The 22,017-nt window shown below is 42.9% G+C and overlaps 1 protein-coding gene across 1 annotated transcript in view; it reads left to right on the forward strand.

Moving 5' to 3' along the window:
- Positions 1 to 22,017, forward strand: part of nrn1la (neuritin 1-like a) — a 139,191-nt gene that overhangs the window by 83,663 nt on the left and 33,511 nt on the right. Inside the window, exon 2 of the mRNA XM_034084549.2 lies at positions 16,502 to 16,652. Within this exon, the coding sequence (XP_033940440.1) occupies positions 16,502 to 16,652 (151 nt within the window). The remainder of the gene's footprint in view (positions 1 to 16,501; positions 16,653 to 22,017) is intronic.

Consider the following 22,017-nt stretch of genomic DNA (forward strand, 5'->3'; position numbering starts at 1 on the left):
CTAAGAAATGGTCGGATACAGCAGGATTATGCGGTTCGACTAATAGTTGCTCAATTTTAATACCATAAGTCAGAACAAGGTCGAGAGTGTGATTATAGCAGTGGGTTGGTTTATTTACACTCTGACAGAAACCAACAGAATCTAATATAGAGTTAAATGCAACAGTAAGGATATTTTTATCATCGTCAACATGAATATTAAAGTCACCTACGATAATTACTTTATCTGTTTTAAGCACCAAAGTTGATAAAAACTCAGAGAATTCTGATAAGAATTCTGAATAAGGACCTGGTGCACGATACACTGTAACAAATAATATTGGCTGCAAAGTTTTCCAGGTCGATCTGGGGCTCCACGCAAGATCTCACCCCGTGGGGTCAAAATGATCACAAGAACGGTGAGCAAAAATCCCAGAACCACATGGGGGGACCTAGTCAATGACCTGCAGAGAGCTGGGACCAAAGTAACAAAGGCTACCATCAGTAACACACTACGCCGCCAGGGACTCAAATCCTGCAGTGCCATACGTGTCCCCCTGCTTAAGCCAGTACATGTCCAGGCCAGGGTTTCCGCTAGGATTTTTTCTCGCCGGTCAAATGTCCGGGCAGAATTTATTTTACCGGACAAATTTGAAACTTACCGGTCATATTTCAATAATAATAATAAGAGTTGTGTAGCAGAGTTTCCGTAAGCAGGTAATTTACCGGACTATGAGCAGATATGCATTGCTGATGTTTAAAACTCAGTTCACAGGCTCATTTTTATATTGCTTCAGTTTATAATCGTAACAGATCGAAACAATTCAGATTCATTTTTCAATAAATGATTCCACAAACAACAAGCAACATAATTATTACATTCAAACAAACTACTTGTAGTAGATAACGTACATTATTCAGAAGTTTACATCAACTTTGAATAATAACACGGGAGAAACGGATCCTCTCTTTTCCCCTCTCTCTCCCTCTCTCTCCTGTCAGCCCGTCAGTTTCTCAAGCAGCTCCTGCAGCCCGCTAAACAGAGGGCGGGGCTTCAGGTGATCCTGCAGAGCTGCGTGTCTCGGTCAGACTCAGCAGCTGATCTGATCTCTCTCTCGCATCCGGTTACACTTCACTCGCGTTTATGTCCATATCGATCAGATCCAGCTCTCCTGATCGGCCTTTATAGAGAGCACCGATCAAACTATTAAGAGTGAATATCGGCCGATAATGACCGGCGGCCGATCGATCGGAGCCTCCCTAATTATTACCAGACATTTTGACCGTCAGGTTTTGAATTTACCGGTTTTTTATAAATGTTACCAGCTAAAAACCGGTAATTACCGGCTAACGGAAACCCTGGTCCAGGCCCGTCTGAAGTTTGCTAGAGAGCATTTAGATGATCCAGAAGAGGATTGGGAGAATGTCATATGGTCAGATGAAACAAAAATAGAACTTTTTGGTAAAAACTCAACTAGACGTGTTTGGAGGAGAAAGAATGCAGAGTTGCATCCAAAGAACACCATACCTACTGTGAAACATGGGGGTGTAAACATCATGCTTTGGGGCTGTTTTTCTGCAAAGGGACCAGGACGACTGATCCGTGTAAAGGAAAGAATGAATGGGGCCATGTATCGTGAGATTTTGAGTGACAACCTCCTTCCATCAGCAAGGGCATTGAAGATGAAACGTGGCTGGGTCTTTCAGCATGACAATGATCCCAAACACACCGCCCGGGCAACGAAGGAGTGGCTTCGTAAGAAGCATGTCAAGGTCCTGGAGTGGCCTAGCCAGTCTCCAGATCTCAACCCCATAGAAAATCTTTGGAGGGAGTTGAAAGTCCGTGTTGCCCAGCGACAGCCCCAAAACATCACTGCTCTCGAGGAGATCTGCATGGAGGAATGGGCCAAAATACCAGCAACAGTGTGTGAAAACCTTGTGAAGACTTACAGAAAACGTTTGACCTCTGTCATTGCCAACAAAGGGTATATAACAAAGTATTGAGATTAACTTTTGTTATTGACCAAATACTTATTTTCCACCATAATTTGCAAATAAATTCTTTCAAAATCAGACAATGTGATTTTCTGGATATTTTTGTTCTTTCTCATTTTGTCTCTCATAGTTGAGGTATACCTAGGATGAAAATTACAGGCCTTTCTCATCTTTTTAAGTGGGAGAACTTGCACAATTGGTGGCTGACTAAATACTTTTTAGCCCCACTGTATATCTCACATTGATTTCAAGATTTTGAAAGTTTGCTGTCTCAAGTCAATCTTTATTTGTTAATGTCCAGTGCCATCCGGGCAGTGATTTGTCAGTTCAAGCATCGAATTTACCTCATGAAAAGTTGAACATGTCCTAAGGGAGGATGTGGCATAGTAGTGCATCATTAAAGTGGGCTGACAACCAGTGATGTACCTGAACGCGTTCATATTTTGGGCGAACGTGAACTGAACGTACTGTATTTCCGCTAGATGAACGTAATTGAGAACGCGTTCATTCTCAGCGCTGTATAACGGCGTTCAAAAGTGCGTTCATTCTCAGCACTGTATTATAACGGCGTTCAAAAGTGTGCCAGATTTCATATGCCTTTCAGCCGAAAACCCAGTTAAAACACACCGTAAACAGGCTTCAAAATAATGCGGAAAACCACCCAATCTGGCAACAGCAAACTGCCTGCCTGTCACCCCTGGCTGTCGCACTAAAATATAAATATACTAAATATATCAGACTCCTCACAACAAACAATGTGGAACTGCGGAACCGGCAAGCATTGAATGAATGAATGAATTAGTATGGACGAAGCCGAGAGCAGCTGCAGCAGCACTCGCTCAGAGTGAGACTCTACGGCAGGGGTGGGGAACTTCCGGCCTCCGGGCCGTATACGGCCCGCGAGACAATTTTGTATGGCCCTCGAGGTAATTTATAAACACACGCAAAAAATGAAAGAAATCTAGACCGCAAACAAATTAAACAAGCGAGTGCCTGTTTTTCCTGGCCAAGGTCAGGGTCCTTGAACACAACACGAGCCTAACGTGTCATCACGTGGTATATGTCTCGACTGACAGGGTTGCAGTTCTGACGGAGAGCACCAGAACGCAGCTCCGCCACTTCCACAAATTGCAGTTGGCCTACCCATAAGGAGCTGTATACATGCTGCAGTTTTTGCGTGGCTGTGTCTTTAGTTGTAAGCCCAGTGGCGATCTGTTCATCTGTCATACTGATCAGACAGTCAATAACTGTGTTGTTATCATTAGCATCTGGTTAGCTAGCTATGCTAACGAATATAAGAAGCTTTTTCTACAACCAGTGAGGTAAAGGCACATCTTTATATGATCATTATAGTTATAAAAAAAATAAGAGAATAAAGTAAACAAACAGGTATAAAATACTATATGACAGTTATTAATAAAGAAGAATACAGTTTGAAAAGGGAGTGATTTGTCAAATATCCATAAATTAAAAGAAAATCTGCTTACAGTTGTGTTTGGGTGTTGAGAGATGTGTCCATAGATCTCCTAATGTTGCTCTCAAAGTGCACCAGATTGATGCTTTTAACTTCAACATTAAAAAAAAAATCTTCCCAGGGGAGCATGTACCCCCCTAGAGGAGGTTAGGTCCCCCCCCACTTAAATCATGTTCACATGGATAGGAAACTAAATACATTTGCACACATCTTGTGTCCATATCTTTCTGTTTTGGTGGTCATGCCACACCCTGCACGTGCATGCATACGCGAGTCATGGTGAGATATCTGGATTAAGAGGTTGCTTTTTCTTTGCACAGAATGAAATGAATGGGCTGTGATTTTAGTTTTTTTAAGCAGAGGTCAATAACTTGTACGGCCCTCTGATGATATTGTAAAAATTGAAATGGCCCTTGAGAGGAAAAAGGTTCCCCACCCCTGCTCTACGGTGTCGGCGTATGAGCATTTAAAAGAGTTTTACGTTAAAGTCAGTACTGACTCAGACGGAAAAAATCAAACGTTTGCCTGTAAACTGTGTCCGCCCGGTTTGAAAAAGCAAGTCCGTACATCGACGACGTCGACAACAAACCTTAAACGGCACATTGAGAATAAGCACACGACTTTCACGGTATGTGCGAGTGGCGAATAAAAAAGAGAGCCAAAACAGATCCACTACCACCCAAATCCCATTAACATCGTACAGGAGACAAATAATAGCTCGCAGCAACGTATTGAAAAAATAACTATAAACTATAAATTAGTTCATTTTTGAAACCATGAACTTTAGTTCAAAATTTTGAATTATGAACTATGAACTGAACTAGTTCATTTTAAAATGTGTGAACTGTGAACTGAACTAGTTCATGTAGAAAGTGAACTTTCCCAACACTGCTGACAACCCATCTCTGTAGCTCTTGTTTATATATAATGGGCTGACAGGTTGGTCCAAAGAAGGATCAGCACTCATGACCAGTTAGACACACGCTGAAGAACTTCAACGCCAAGAGTTATGTAGTTTGTACAAAACAGTGAAGGTACTGTCTGTTTCTGTGATATAAAACCATCATGCAGACCTTGTATGGATATTTGAAAGCCAAAAAATGGATTTAGATGGATTGGCCAGTCACTGATCAGCTGATATCTGGAGGGTTTTGACAAGTTGCTCATCAATTCTGTCAGATTTTTCTTTTTTGGGTGCGGGGGCCAGGTCCACTCTGACACTCTGATAAGGCCATAACCTGCAATGAGAAAGAGTTCCTTGGTTGCTTGTCAATCAGAACATGCTTAATCAATCTCCTCAATTTCTCTGACATCATAGGTGTTGAGTTTTGGTTCCCTTTCTTCTCTCTTGTCTTGTCATCTCCATCTCCATCTCTTTTCTCTCACCCATGTCTTCTTTTCTTCCTCTCCAGTCCTTTCTTTCTTCCTCCGGTCTTCATTAAAACTTGATGGAGACAGATGAGTGAAGCCAATAATCTTCAGACCCCGTGAACAACCCTGCCTGAAATCAATAGGTTTCCTAGAGAGAAAAAAAACAACACAAAGAGAGTAGGGGGTGGGAGAAGGTCTGGGTTATTAAATATTAAACAGCAGGTCTCAGGGGAGGGGGAAATGTTGCGTTGTTGCAGTGCCTGATACAATTAGCATCTCCTGTTCACCTGCCAGGCTCCCGCCGAGGTTCCACTCTGACTCTCACTCGTCACGACAAGCCACTTCTGGGACAGTCACACTTTTCAGGAGCGTTATCCAGGCCGTCTTGTACACTAATCATGACATAATGCATCTGTGCCTGTCACAGCCTTGAAGAGGACCATCTTGCCTCTGTGAAAAATCGGTCACTACCAGCTTCAAAATGATCTCACTCCTCGGGAGAGCCAGCTGTCACATGAGGCTCCTTTGGGATGAGCTAACTGTTTCGTAACATTGTCTCAGCTTTTCGTGTTAACAGTCACTGGGTTCTTCAGGGATGCTGTAAATATGTATCTACACCCTAAAACAATCTGGTTAAGTTGTATTTTTACATTGACAGATGAGTCAACTATTTTTTATTTACAATCGAAACAAACACAGTTTTATTCGATTCTAGAAAAATGTAGCAAATTGCCCTGTCAAGTCATGACAGACCAGCTGTGTTTTTTGAAGTATTGTTGTTCAGTTAATCTGTCCTGCTAGCATGAACATTATTTATCACTGACTGCTACTGAAGCTAATAAGATATGTTCACCTAACTTTATGCCCAAACAGGTGAAGAGGTAACTTTGCAGTTCATATAAAGCCTGAAATAAATACTGCAGGCAGTTAGGAAACCTATTGGCGTGCTAATGTTGGATAATTTACAGCTCATATCAACACAAACTATCAACACATGCCTCCGCCATGGCCAAATGCACTACTTCACAATATTAACGATAATAGTAGAAATAGTGTATTTGCAGCCTGATTCAGATTTGCTTCAAAATCTACATCCTTCACCCACATTTCACAAAAAGCAAAAGAGTGCCCGGCTTTGATGTAGCTGCCAACAATTGGGATGTCATTGTACCCAAATATAAGCCCCTTGTCACATTTCAGATGTTTTAGTGGTTTTGGCAGATCTGCCAAATAATGTCCCCTCGAAATTTGTTTCATACGTTTTTTTTGAAAAATACGTCAATTCTTTACAAAAAAGTTAAGATTAGAAGGTAATCATTCTCAATCCAAATTAGGGCTGCACGATATTGAAAAATACTGACATTGCGGTTTTTTGTTCTCCTGCGATATATATTGCGTTTTTTTTAACCTGTTAAGTTAGTCCACCGAACTGCAGACCCCCTCCCCCACGACTACGCCTCGAAATCCGATCCATGTATATTACAAACAGGATTGGTGACAAAGCGCAGCCCTGGCGGAGGCCAACCCTCACTGGAAATGGGTCCGACTTACTGCCGAGGACCCGGACACAGCTCTCGCTTTGGGAGTACAGAGATTGGATGGCCCTGAGCAGAGACCCCCTCACCCCATACTCCCGCAGCACCTCCCACAGTAACTCCCTGGGAACTCAGTCATACGCTTTCTCCAAGTCTACAAAACACATGTAGACCGGATAGGAAGGAAGGTGGTCCGTCCCCACATCATCTCATCCCTCCTTCCCGGTCTGGACCCCCACCAGTTCGCCTACAGGGCCAACAGGTCCACGGAGGACGCCATCGCCACAGCTCTCCACTCTACCCTGTCTCATCTGGAGAGTAGGGGGAGCTACGCACGGATGCTCTTCGTGGACTTCAGCTCTGCATTTAATACCATCCTCCCGACAGACTGGTGACCAAGCTATCAGTCCTGGGAGTATCCCATTCCTTGTGTCTATGGATTAAGGACTTCCTGTCTGATCGCCCCCAGAGAGTGAGGATTGGCACCCACACCTCCACGTCCCTCAGTCTCAGCACCGGATCACCACAGGGCTGCGTGCTGAGCCCCCTACTATACGCCCTCTACACCTATGATCTCGTCCCCGCCCACACCAGCAACTCCATCATAAAGTTCGCTGATGATACCACCGTGGTGGGCTGCATCTCAGGGGGTGACGAGACCGCGTACATGGAAGAGGTGGAGCAACTACTAGCGGTGTGCAAAGTAAACAACCTGCAGCTGAACAAGCTGAAAACCCAGGAAATGATCATTGACTTTAGGAGGAAGAAGACCGTCATGCAGCCTCTGTACATTGATGGAGGCTGTGTGGAGAGAGTCTCAGTGATCAAATTCCTGGGCGTTCACCTGGCGGAGGACCTGTCCTGGAGGACCAACACCACGGCAACCGTCAAGAAGGCACAGCAGAGACTCTACTTCCTGAGAATACTCAGGAATTACCACCTCAGACAGGATCTGCTTGTCTCCTTCTACCGCTGCGCCGTGGAAAGCATCCTCACCTACTGCATCTGCGTGTGGTTCCTCAGCTCCACAGCCGCAGAGAGGGGTGCGCTCCAAAGGGTCATCAACTCGGCCCAGAAGATCATCGGTTGCCCCCTCCCCTCCCTGGAGGTACTGTACAGCTCTCGTTGCCTTAAGAAGGCAGTCAAAATCCTCAAGGACCCACACCACCCGGGTAACGAGCACTTCGTACGGCTGCGCTCAGGCAGGCGCTTCCGTACCATGTCTTCCCGGACAAACAGACTCAAATTCAGTTTCTTTCCCAGGGCCATATGTGCACTAAACGCTGCTAATATTTAAGTTATATAAGCCTTCCATGCAATACGAGGGGAATCGTGCAATTTAATTTATTTATTATTTATTTATGTACATATTCCCTTTTTTTTAAGTCCCATTTATTGTTTTTATTGTTTTTATAGTGTCTTGTTGTTTTTATATTGTCTTGTTGTTGCGTGTTGGCACCTTGAGTCTGTTGTAATTTCGTTGTACTTGTACAATGACAAATAAAGTTCTATCTATCTAAGCGTACTCCCAGGTCCCCTCCAGGATCCTTGCGAGAGTAAAAAGCTGATCCGTCGTTTCACGACCAGGACGGAATCCGCATTGTTCCTCCTCAATCTGAGGTTCGACAATCGGCCTGACCCTCCTTTCGAGTACCTTGGAGTAAACTTTCCCGGGGAGGCTGAGTAGTGTGATGCCTCTGTAATTGGCACACACCCTCTGATCCCCCTTTTTAATAAGGGGAACCACCACCCCGGTCTGCCACTCCTTCGGTACTGTTTCCGACTTCCACGCAACGTTGATGAGACGTGTCAACCATGACAGTCCCTCAACACCCAGAGTCTTCAGCATTTCTGGGTGGATCTCATCCACCCCCGGGGCTTTGCCACTGTGGAGTTGTTTGACGACTTCAGTGACCTCCCCCCGGGAGATTGGTGTTGATCCCCCGTCATACTCTAGCTCTGCCTCTAACATAGAGGGCGAAGTTGTCGGGTTCAGGAGTTCCTCAAAGTGTTCCATCCAACGCCCTAACACTCCATCAGTTGAGGTCAACAACGTCCCATCCTTACTGTACACAGCTTGGATGGTTCCCTGCTTCCCCCTCCTGAGGTGTCGGACAGTTTTCCAGAACAACTTTGGGGCCGCCCGAAAGTCCTTCTCCATGTCTTCTCCGAACTTCTCCCACACCCGCTGCTTTGCCTCGGCCACGGATGAGGCTGCTGCCCTTCGGGCCTGTCGGTACCTTGCAACTGCCTCGGGAGTCCCCCGAGATAACAAATCCCTGAAGGCCTCCTTCTTCAGTCGGACGGCTTCCCTGACCACCGGTGTCCACCAGGACAGGATAATAATAATAATAATAATAATCCTTATATTTATTATAGCGCTTTATCAATGACTCTCAAAGCGCTTTACAAATATACATTACACATACAGATCATACATACATGTAATGGTCGTCTACTGTGGACAATACCCACAGGAGCAAGTTCAGGTGAAGTGCCTTGCCCAAGGACACAACGGCTTTACAGACGCAGCGCCGGCGGGCAGAGATGTTCACAAGTCTTTTTTTGCAAGTCCAAGTCAAGTCTCAAGTCTTTGGTCACGAGTCCAAGTCAAGTCTCAAGTCTCTAAAAAAATAAAAGTCTCATGTCTCTTCTGGTTGTAATAAGCCTTCTATTGTCTGCTGCTATCCAGTCTGTTAAGAATACTGCACAGCTATATCTAAGCAATTCAAAGCATTTACTGTGTTATTATACACTGGGTCTCTAATGACATCTTTTAAGTCTACTATTAATAAACATATTCCTCTATCCTCTCACTCAAAGCCAGTGTCATGGTAACCTGATAAACCTGTAACATTAACGTTACGTGGTCAACAATAAACCTGTAACCTGCCTATAAATCCACAGATGTATTTATGTATGTAACTATGTATTTTTCTACGTTTAACGCAGCGGAACGTAATGATTAACGTTACCGACCTTTTTTATGTCATGTCAAGAGTTGGATGTCAACGCCACTCAACTCAAGCAAGTGTGACAAGCAAACATTCACTCATCTTTTCAAATATTCAGTTACAAAGCTAGCAGCAAGCTAAGTTAACATTACGTAGCTGATGCTGAGCTAAACATGTGTGCTAACCGTCCATGCGTTAATGTGACTGACCTCTCCGGGTGACTTTTCAAGTGCCTGATGAAATCCGACGTTGTTGCGCCAGCATCCTTGATTTTGATATTGCAGACTTTGCAGTGTGCGCTCCTTTTGTTGGTGCTGCCGGCGTTTTGTTCGAAGTTTTTGTAGTTGAACCTAATTACAAGCGGTACAGCCGCAGGTGTGCCGCCGGTCGCTATTGTGTTACTACGAGGTAGTAACAGAGGCGCGCACGTCTGCGTAATGAGCCCGGCTAAAGTAACTGGATGGCCTACCTGCCTGTCAGCCTTCCACCTGGGCACAAACTTATCTCGTGCCCTCATTGGTCATGTGCGCATTCGTGTGTGTTGGAGGAGGCGGGCTCTATAAGGAAGTAGCAGCCTCTAGCAGATTATCTCCGGTTGTGTATTTTCTAGGGCTGTCAAGTTAACGCGTTAATAACGCGTTAACGCAAAAAAAAATTAACGCCACTAATTATTTTAACGCGATTAACGCATGTGTATTTTTTTTCCTCCGCCGCCCCGTAGTTTCAGAGCGCATCGAGTTTAAAATACCATCTACAAGCTGATGCTGCTGACAGCCCCGCTCCTGCCGCCCGCTTGTGGCAGACCACACTTCCACGCTCACCGGCAGGCACCGACTGGCCATCGGGAGGACCGGGAGGGTGTGTGTATGTGTGGCCCGAGCGAGCGAGAGAGAGACCTTACGTGCATTACCGTACCGCAGTGTGAACGCGGCTATTGTTGTTGTTAGCATCTGGTGCTAGCTAGCTGCGCTAACGGATATAAGGAGCTGTTTAAATGAAAACAGAGGAGCGCCCTATCCACACAACTGCGCCGAGCACTTGACTTGATGCAGGAAGCCAGACAGCGGGACATTGTAGGAGAAGTCAGCACACTCATGATTGCAGCAACATGATTGCAGCGTCCAGGCAGCTCCCGTTCGAGCATATGCCTTGAGTTGCACATAGCTCCAACGATCACACACACACACACACACACACACACACACACACACACACACACACACACACACACACACACACACACACACACACACACACACACACACACACACACACACACACACACACACACACACACACACACACACACACACACACACACACACACACACACACACACACACACACACACACACACACACAATTTGTATTGTATGAGAGAGGTTCCAGGTTGAATTGAGGCGAATATTTGTAATGTTCAGAGGTTGTGTTTAATATTCATGAGAATATTTGTCATTGTTCAAATGATAATAAACATTAGCATAAAGCATATTTGTCCACTCATATGTTGATAAGAGTATTAAAAACTTGAAAAATATTCCTCTAAGGTACATTTAGAACAGATACAAAATGTGCGATTAATTTGCGATTAATCGCGATTAACTATGGACAATCATGCGATTAATCGCGATTAACTATGGACAATCATGCGATTAATCGCGATTAAATATTTTAATCGACTGACAGCCCTAGTATTTTCAAATTCTAGCGATCTCGAGCCGGTTTCTCTCAAATGTACCTACCCCACCTTTAATACGCCAAAAATATAAAACACAATGATTGTTCACGAGTCCCAACACACGAGTCCAAGTCGAGTCTGAAGTCTTTTGGTCACGAGTCCAAGTCAAGTCTCAAGTCTCTGTGTGCGACTTAAGTGCGACTCGAGTCCGAGTCGCAGACTCGAGTCCCCATCTCCGCCGGCGGGCCACACCGCCCATCTTCACACCTCAAAGTCATCGAGGCGCTTTTACAAGTACACATTGATATTATACATGTACTGTGGACAATACCCACAGGAGCAAATTCGGGTGAAGTGTCTTGCCCAAGGACACAACGGCCTGACGCAGTGGGGCGAGTTTCGAACTGGAATTCCCCAACGCCCCCCTTGATCTGATGATCAAACGCACAGACCACTGCGCCACCCGTCAATGATCTCACCTTGGCTTGGCAAAACCTTCATCTTGATATGGGTCATTATCCCGATAATAACTCTCAATATAGCATATCTTTAAATTATGTGTCCATATGAAGTGGTGATCATAGGGTTAGGTCTGTTTCTTTGCACTCATGTGTGGATTAAATACTTGTCACCCTCCTACTGAAACCAGTCTGCTCCGTTAGCTGCCCCGCTCTGTTGTGATTGGTCAGCCACTGAGAGATATACCGCCCCTTAGCCCATACAATCTGTTAGAGTGTTACACAGTGATGTCACCATGTTTTAGAAGTAAAGAAAGGAGTCCAATGGAGGCGTTTCAGGCAGGGGGGGGGGGGGGGGGGGGGGGGGGGGAGTGTGGGAGAGAAACTCCCTCTGGACTTTGGTATTGTAGCCTTTACAGACCATTTACATGCACAAATATAACACACTACAGGAAACTGGGACCATTTTACAAAATCAGTACTTTTACCTTTGATACTCTTAGTACATGAAGCTAATCATTCGTATATACTTTTACTTAAGTGGGATTTTAAATGCATGACTTTGACTTGAAATGAAGTATTTCTACACTGCTACATAGTTATGGTACATGTGAATGTGATACATTTTAAACATAAATATTAAGAAAATCAATTCAATCATGGTGTATTTGTTTACATATCGACTCTAAATCTAAGATCACAGTTTTTTTCAGATCAATTGTCATTGAGAGTGTGTTCTGTATCTTATATGCAGTGATGACCAATGAAACACAGTAAAGGCTGAAAGTCATTTTAGAACATTGCATGTCTTGAGACAGGAGCTTCTGATGAATGAGTAGCAGGATTCATTTGAAAAATAAGAAAGACAAAGCAACAGATGGCAAAAGAAAGAAGCTTGCAAAACAGCACCCTCCTTTGTCTACACCTTTCCCATCACTCTTTCTAAGGTTGGAGGTGGAGGAAAAAACATGGTAGAGAGAGACCAGATATCATCCTTAAACCAAAACACAACTTTGTTTCACAAAGGTCTTCATTGTTTTTCTAGCTAGATGTGGACACATTATCAGATAGTGAAACATAATCACTGCTGACACACCTCCATCACAATCATCAATCATGATAGAGAGGGGTGAAGATAATCAGACTGAATCTCCGTCTCGGTTGAAAGGGTTGATATTTAGTTCAAATCATTCAGTATCAAGTCATGTATCTGTCCTGCAGTCATCATTTTCTGTCAACATGGAAGCTGATATGGATTTAAGAAATATTGCCATATTCTTGGCATTTTCCTTTTCAACCCTTCGCTAACTTCGCTAACTTCGCTAACTCGCTCATATATTTTGAAGGAAAAGGGATGCGGATTCACAGATTGTGATTTATACCCAACATAATGAGAAAAACATTGTTAATTTATGAATCTTCAAGTTGCAAAATGTTAATCCTACACATATTTGTAATTAGCTTATTTATAATATCCAAACTTGCAATATTAATCCTTTTAATTGTGCTTATCTCTCAGCTTGCTAAAGGGTCCACTGAAGAAAATACTAAAATAACAAATAACTAGTCTTACAGAACCCTTTTTTCCTAAACAATCCGGGTCAGTACTTACCTCACTAAAACGTTGTGGTACTGCTTAACAAAAAAAGTCGCTGTGTTTTGTGCCCAAGTGGGCAATCTAAATGTAGTGCTAGAATGGCGGACTCATCAATACCAGCAACAACTGCTGTATAGAGAGATAATTGCTGAATTGTTATATGTTGCCAAAACGCTCACTTCTGTGTACTGGTCATTGTTAAAGTTTAGTTCACATCTTGACATGTGAGAATATAGTTGACATTTTGAAATGACGTGTTTAGCCGGTTTACAAGCTGATTTAAGGATAATACATAGCCAGTTGTTGTTAGACGACAGCCTGTGTGTTCTGACATTGCATTTTCTAATCCACCCCATAGATTCTGAATTTCTATGCAGATGTCTGTTTATAGAGATTGGCTATCAATATGCACAACACCAAACCTAATTTAATCCTAGAGAAATATGCAGATGCAGGCACACATTGAAAAGGGTGAAGAAGTTTTAAATTGAATAAAGAAAGAGGGATTGTACATTTCAAAGACGAATGGAATATTAAATCTTCTGTTTTCATGACACCTTGCCACTTCTTAAAGTATTTTCAGGCCTCTGATTTACATTGATCCACTGCATTATCAAACATTGGTGCTCACGTCCCAGAAGAGATCTATAGTCCCTGCAGTGTATCTATATAAGCTCAGATCCCTGTCACTTCAATGCACTATGGTGTTACAACTCCAATCTACTAACATAATTGCTAGTAATTATTTCCAAATATATAAACAATCTCTCTGGAAAAAACCTCCTCCTCAAATCTGACTCAACACATAGCTTTGTGCACCGGTGAGATGCTGTAAATAGCTAAGTAATAAGTAAATGACCTGTGAGACTGGGTTCTCAGGGGTGTTTGTGCATTCATGTAGTGAGCACTTTAGAGCCTGACTTTAACATCCTGGGAGAAGCTTTGATGAGGGTTTCTCCATATTGGACATGGACACAAAGTGGTTTCCTGTATGGGCCCTTTGTACTTATCTTTTGGTTTCACCGTACATGACATACAGCATGTATCCTCTGTTATATTACTGTATAGACAGACTCTAATTGGATATTAAGCGGCAACCTCCGAGTCTTACATTTTAAGCCAATGCTGAAATGCCTTGAGGTTTGAGATTGTATAGAAGTCTATGAAAACATTACCATACTTTTTCATTGATTTTATAACCTCAGAAAAAATGAATTGAGCACAGTGGTTCTCAAAGTGGAGGAGAGTCCTCTCCTGTCAGAGACTCAGTGAGCTAAAGGACTCTCTCAGTGTTATCTCAGTGGGTCTCAAACGTTTTGGTCACCATTAATGTAAACAATTATTTCCGAGGCACACGTTTATAACGATCATTATAGTTATAAAAAAATAAGAGAATAAATGAAAAACAGGTTTGAAATACTATATGACAGTAAAACAAGAGTAAAGTTTAAAAGGGTGATTTGTAAAATATCCATAAAGAAATAGTACATCTGTTTACAGTTCTGTTTCCTATGGGTGTTGAGAGGTATCCATAGATCACTTCATTTTGCTCTCAAAGTGCACCAGATTGATGCTTTTAACTTCAATATTTAAAAAGACAGAAAAAGTTTGAGAACCACTGTATTATACACACATGCATTTCCAAACATGTGGACTACCTATGTTGCAAATGTATTATCTTTTCAATTTACACACGGCATCTATTGCACGTCTGTCCGTCCTGGGAGAGGGATCCCTCCTCTGTTGCTCTCCCTGAGGTTTCTCCCATGTTCCCTTTAAACTGGGTTTTCTTCGGAAGTTTTTCCTTACGATGTGAGGGGTCTAAGGACAGAGGGTGTCGTATTTTCATACTGATATTCTGTACAAACTGTGAAGACCACTGAGACAAATGTAACATTTGTGATATTGGGCTATATGACTAAACATTGATTGATTGATTGATTGATTGATTGATTGATTTCACAATGTGTTTCCAGTTCATTAATATGTACAATTTTGTATTCAGTGGTTAGTTAATCTTTGCTCTACCCATTGTGTCACTTCTGGTTAAAAAACCAAGATGGCGACCAAAAATATTCTATAGACTTCCAAACAATAATAAAACCAATGGGAGTTGTCACATTTACAAATGATCAGTCTGTTCACATGTTTTGGACAAATGACTTCAAATCAGAAGTTATCATAAAGAAAAAAACAACTACTGTATAGCGTATGTAACCTCCGATACTTCCTGACACAGGTCATTAAAAGACATTTCCAATATGGAAATATGATATATTTTTTTATTTTTCCAGAACACAGATTATCCTGCAAGTCCAACCCTGATTTATCACTCTATGTACTGAGACAGTAAGCACCTTGCCCTGATGCTCTCTGTCAGTGTCTTGACAATCCATGCTGACAAGACTCTAGCTCAGAGGCTTGACACCTGACCAATTCTTTGTTTTTGCTCCAGGTTGGACCTTTTTTTAAGATTTGACTTACTGTTTTTGTAGTGCATTAAAGGCACTACCTTTACATTTCAATGTTAAAGCTGCAGTAGTGAATATGTATATTCACATCGGAATGTGGAGTATGGATATGGGTCACCCGTAGTGATTAACCCTCAGTGTTTTTCCTTCTTTCATCTCTACATTTCGTTTTTCCAGCTCACGGTTTTATTAAGGTTAAGTATTCACACCAAGAACCTATATTAAATATATTGCAAGAAGATTGCCACTGGACAAAAAGGTCCTCCATGTTCCTAGAAATAATAAGAGACATAGTTTTCTTTGTACAGGAACATCCACATTTGCCTTATCTAATTCTGTTGAGTTTTATTGCGGTTGGTATCCATAACATTTATGTTATCTGCTGGAATGTCCCTTGCCTATCTCTTCCGGCACTGCCTTCGCATGGGTGAAGAGGTCCCAGATAGAAAGGTTTCTAAAGAGAGTGCATGTGTGAATATTAAAAAAATCACTAGCGTTCCCAGTAATTTACCAGGAAATATGTGTAAAATAGTCTTTAGTTGTCTTCCAGTGTTTTCTTGTTATTCTTTACTGAGTATGCCCCCTCTGACTTTTTAGACTAAAATATAAGTGTGTATTGGTGGAAATACTCCTTTTGTGCGGGTTGTCAAGTAAATTGAAAGTGATTGGGGCGCTCAAACATGATTGTTTGGGTTGTTGCTCTGATCTGAATGTGATCTCTCAGGATAAATAAATACATTTCTCCTCTGTTGTATATCCATTTCCTGTTCAACTAGCCGTGATAAGTCCCATTTTGTATGGGATTAATCGATCAGCAACGGACCTGAAAGAATGATTGAGTGAGAGGGGAAATACATGAAGATGGACCCACAGCTGTCTTTTAGTGATGGATAATACTCAACCTCACAGTCCATCATTGAGTGTCACTCACCGCACAAACGCTCTATTTATCTGTTCACTTACTCTGGTGTGTGTGTGTGTGTTCTCCAGTGCCGAGCTCATGCCCTGTTGCTGCATCTTCAGCGAGAAGGTGTCACTCCATCTACAAGGGTTTCGCTCAGTGTCTGATGGCTCTGGGCGACAGTCTCACGGACAACGCCAGCAAGGATGAAGACACACACGAGATACACTCCATCTGCAGGTCAGTGTTTTCACACACACACACACACACACACACACACACACACACACACACACACACACACACACACACACACACACACACACACACACACACACACACACACACACACACACACACACACACACACGCACGCACGCACACGCACACGCACACGCACACACAGAAACAACAGTCTCTGAATAACATCCCACACTACTTTACACATTAAATTTTTTTATTTCTACAACAATCCCAGCATACAACCATACATTCAATACAATTACAATGTTTTACTAGAGTTGTGGTAAGTGACAGTGGCAATATGTAAACGTGCTTCTTAAAGTCAAATTCAGAAAATGAATCAACTTGGTAGATATAAGAAAGGACTGATTAGTAGTAAGAAGTTGGAGTTTTTTTTAAACTGTCACTGCAAAAAATGAATAATGCTAACCATGGACATTAACGATTTTGAAATTGTTTAAATGTCTCTTTAGCATTGAGTAGACCTTTTTCTAACATAACAGGCAATATTTAAATAAAATGGCAATCACAACAGTGCTGACCAGCTAACCAATCAGAGCAGACTGGGCTCTGGTTTCAGACAGAGGGTGAAAAGAGGTGCTGCAGCACAGATAGTATGAGAAAAATAAAGAGCTTTTTGAACATTAAAGTATGTAAACATGTCACAGAAGAGGCGCAAATGACTAATATGAACTTGAAAACGAGCATAAGAGAGCCCCTTTGATGAACATTAATACATATTTTGTTGTTGGTTTCAAGCTACTTGGCTAAAAGATGCAAACACTCTGAAAAGTTATATTAAGATTGATTATCTTACTAACCTTTTTATCTTCTTAGGAATTTAGAGCAGCTTTTTAAAGGGAGGTACAAGGGATAAATATGTATTTTTAAAGCCCACAGGGCGGGCAGGTCACTATCCATGACTTTTCAGTTACTTTAGGGGAGAGGGTTCGGAAAACAAAGCCAACAGTTCTCTTGGGAAGACAGTCCACATTATCTAAGCTTGAGTATGCAAGGCTTTTGGAAAGAAAAGTGTAGACAAGCATTTTGCTATTCCACAAAGTCGGTGTGCTATCTGATATCAATAGGGCAAGTACATCTGTACAATACCACAGATCGATATCTTGACTCTCTAATCCCTCACTGGACCTATTCATGACCTGCCCTCATGCAGAACTATGAATTATCTGTCCTAAAAGAGCTGAGTGTAAACATCAGAAAATGATGACAACGTTACCATAGACGCTAACCCTAACCCTAACCATAGAAAATGAAAGATTACATACAAGTTTTATGGCTGTTGTAAAGGAAAGAAGTAGGGAAATGTGCACTGTAACCCTAACTCACATGCTTTAAATTAGACTCCTACGTATCATGACCTGCATGAATGAGAACACTTCTGCTACAATTAGATGCCTGAACAAGCCACCAGGCCAAAGACAGAGGCAGCTAAAATCTCGCCTAGGGCATCAAATTGGCTAGAACCGGCCCTGGGAGCATTCATATGAGTTTTCCCAAACGGAGCACATTTACCCAATAACTTCATTACCACATGAATGCAGCACTATCTTGACGGTTAGTGATAGTTAACAAAGGAAAAATGTGTAATTCTGCCTCCATGTTTTGGATCCACTGCAAACAATCTTTTTTTTTTCTACGCCTATTCAAAACTTTTTCAATCAAGTCAGGTCAGTAGTTCTTCAGTAATCTTGCTGACAGATGGACCAAGAATCCAAGCCAAAAAACATGACTTCCTTGGCAGAGGTACATTTCGGTCTAAATGAATGCATCAGAGTCAAATATATCCGTCATAAGCACAATATACAGATGAGGACAGCTGATATAAGACTACAGCCATTTTAGTGGCTCTGTGAGGTTTTAGGAAAGGACAGGTCAAGAATATGGAATTGTGTAGAGTGTACCCTACACTCTAAAGAAAGATTTGTTCAGTTCATCAACAGAATGAGGATGAAGATTCCATGGGAGCCTGCCTGCAGGCAGCAGTATCAGAACACCTGCACTCTCAGGTATAGATATATATTTATTTATAGGCCTATATATAAATACTTGTATTTTAGTTACACCCGCTAGACAACAGTGGAGGGTTCGAGAAACAACCGTGTTTGCCGAGTGCACCGCCGCGGAGGTGAGGAGGTTCCAGCTGGGAACCTCCACCCCGCTGCGGGACCCGTGGGACCCCTGAGTCAGACGGTGCGTCTTGGACACGCCTCATATCGGCCGGCCCGGGAAGGAAGAGACACAGAGAGTGGGGGAAGTCCCCCACCCCAACGCAGCACACCCTCCCGGCCATCAGAGTCGAACCCGCAGTTCGGAGGAACCGACCGCCAGAGCACCGGCACTAGGCGGCCGGGCCGGCGCTGAGGCCCTCCGACAGTGGGTCGCATTTGCCATTCGATCAGTGAGAGGAGAGGAGAAAAATGCAACAAAAATTGTCAAAATCCGTTAATATATGGATGAGTGGGGGGGGCTGGACACAGGCTGTGGGGGGACACCCGAGACCGGGCAGAAACCGGGTGAAATAGCCAAAAAATAATAATAATAATAATAAAACCAGGGAAAATAGGGGGAAAAGTGAAAAAAAGTACTTGTGTAGGCACTCGTGAGGCGGGCAGAGTCCCCTGTCAACTCCCGTTATATTCCTCCATGGTGTCATTTGAGCGAAAAATGGCTTAGTCAACTTTTACGAGAACCAGGCTGGTGGGGTCAAAAGGGCTTGACCAAGGCCGACCCAAAGTGCACGGTGGGCGGACTCATCACCTCCGTGATGAGTCTCCATTGTGATTTGAAAACCTCCATCAGTCTTTCGGGGGCGGGGAAAAAACGTGTTCGTCAGAATCGTCACTTCCTGTACTGACAGTGCAGGTGTCCTGAGAGTGCAGCCTACACCGGAACTGTCCTGAGAGTGCTGGCCTGCAGGCAGACGGGGCGGACTGGCCATTGGGAATACCGGGAGTTTCTCCGGTGGGCCGGTGCTGTGTGTGGGCCGGAGGGCTAAATCCTACCGGCCCACATTTGTAAGTGTTCCGGCCACCCTTTTTTTTTTTTGCTTACCTAAATCCTACCGGCCCACATTTGTAAGTGTTCCGGCCCAGCCCAGCCCAGTGGGGTGTGGCCAGGGTTGGGTTGTAACGGAATACATGTAACAGTGTTACGTAATCAGAATACAAAAATCAAGTAACTGTATTCAGCTCGCGTTACATTTGAAAAACGAGTAATCTGATTACAGTTACTTTCGTAAACCTGAAGTGAATACATTTTGGATTACTTATTGGAATTATTGGTGGAAAGATTTCCTCACAACATTTAATATTCATTACTAAAGGTACAGCCGAATCATCACAGCGCACAAAACTGTGCAGATGGACCAAATAGGGGAGCGTTTGAAAAAAATGTGCGGGTCCTCTCAGTGAAACAATAACAACGTAACATGGAGGAACAAAAGTCTGCGTTTAAATCGTGTGTGTGTATGTGTGTGTGGTTAAAACACATCAGCCACACCGCTCTTTAGCCTTTCTAATGATTCTGAAGGTACACACAGTGAAGGCGGTGCGTGAAAGGCACGGCGCGCTCCTCTTCTCAGAGGCTAAGTTATACAGAGCTGAACTCACTCCCCTGTGAACACAGTCAAACAACAACAAGGAACTAACAATGACAGACAGAAAAAACAGAACTTAAATACACACAAGACTAATCAAAGAAACAAGAGACAGGTGAGGAGGGAGGAGAAAACACAGGGGCACAAGGTAAACACAATTGGGTAATCAGACAGGAGGGAACACAGACAGAAAGCAACAGGCAAGACAGGGGTTGAACACTTTTTAAAATAAAACAGGAAACCAAAGAGAGAAAAAGACAAGACAAAACAAAACACAGACAGATCGTGACACCCCCCTCCCTATGAGCCCACTGTGCTCTGATTGGTCAGCTCGCCCACTCTGTTCTGATGAGTCCACCACCATTACAGCGGAACATCAGTGATTATGTGTTACAATGGCGTTGGCAACCAGAAAAGGACACCAGTAATGACAAACAGATGAGAATGCTGCTTGGGGTCTGGGTGCCGTGTTGGCGGGACGTTGCGCGGCTCGCTGCTGTGAGGAGTGGACAGTGTGAGCTGGGTTAATTTCCCGCTAGCTGCGTGGGATCTGCGAGACAGCGAGACATCGCGAATGGACGCGGGAAGGGGGGATGCTGAGGGGGCTGCAGCACCCCCATCTGCAAGGCTCCACTAGCACCCCCCCCATTTGTGTTTTCACATTCAACTCCTCGGTGTAGTGTCTTGATAGTTTAGGGTTGCATTGAATATGTAAAAGGGGTGAAAGTGTTGGTAATATCCCATAATTTTGTAGGTCCCAATGATGAGTATAACAATCAAAAAGTGGCCTGCAGTCAAACAACTCACCACCTATATTTCAATTTTGTGTGCTTCATTTATCTATGTTTCGTTCACTTGCTTGTCTATGTTCACTTTAATCCGTATCTTAATTGTGTTTTCGGTTACTTTTTCCGTGATTAGCACATTTCCATTGACTTTTATTTTCAACAAACATCCTTTGTTATTAGTAGTTTTCCACAGAATGCAACTGGTTGAAACACTGTTATTCACATTATTTAGTGTAATTCTAAACAATGTCCGTTTACGTATGACAAACTTGACATTAGGCTACTGCAATAATTTGACACTGAAATGTATATAACTTTGAGCAATCCATCACAATAATGAAGCCTGGTCATATAGATTAGATAGTTATGGTTTATATGTTTTGACAGTTTACTAATCTGTGTCAAGCAGGCAAAAACCAGAGCAATGAGGACACCGTGCATCTGGTTTCCGTCCAAAATGCTTCTGTAAATGGACGATAACATAAAATGATTGCATAGGACCAAGCAATGATGTCTGTCCCGATGCCAGTTAACTTCCTGTGTGGCATTGGAATTTAAAGAAAAGGTGTTGCTGGCAGTAGCTTGATATATAACCAACACGAAAACATGAAAGTGGTCTCATCCAACTTTGGGCTTGAAAGAGTAGAAACAAAAACAGTACATCATTTAAAACTTTTACTTTAGAAGAGACGCTATTTTAAGTGCCTACTCATTGATTTAGAACCATTCAAATTGGCAGTACAGAAAAAAAAGATCATCTAGTTTCTTTGATCATTACAATTTTTACCAAATAAGTAGGCTGCAAGTCTGAACATAGAACAAGTATATACTGATTTCCTCAGAAAAGTTCTGTTTGATTTGAACTTTTCCCCCAACAGCCCTGCCTCTGTTCGTCTCGGAGCACATCTTCACTCCGCTGCTCTCTTTTTAGCCTCTCATTGTTTGGGCTAGAGGCCTG

Source organism: Pseudochaenichthys georgianus, chromosome 6 (assembly GCF_902827115.2).
Source record: "Pseudochaenichthys georgianus chromosome 6, fPseGeo1.2, whole genome shotgun sequence".
NCBI classification, from domain to species: Eukaryota; Metazoa; Chordata; class Actinopteri; order Perciformes; family Channichthyidae; genus Pseudochaenichthys; species Pseudochaenichthys georgianus.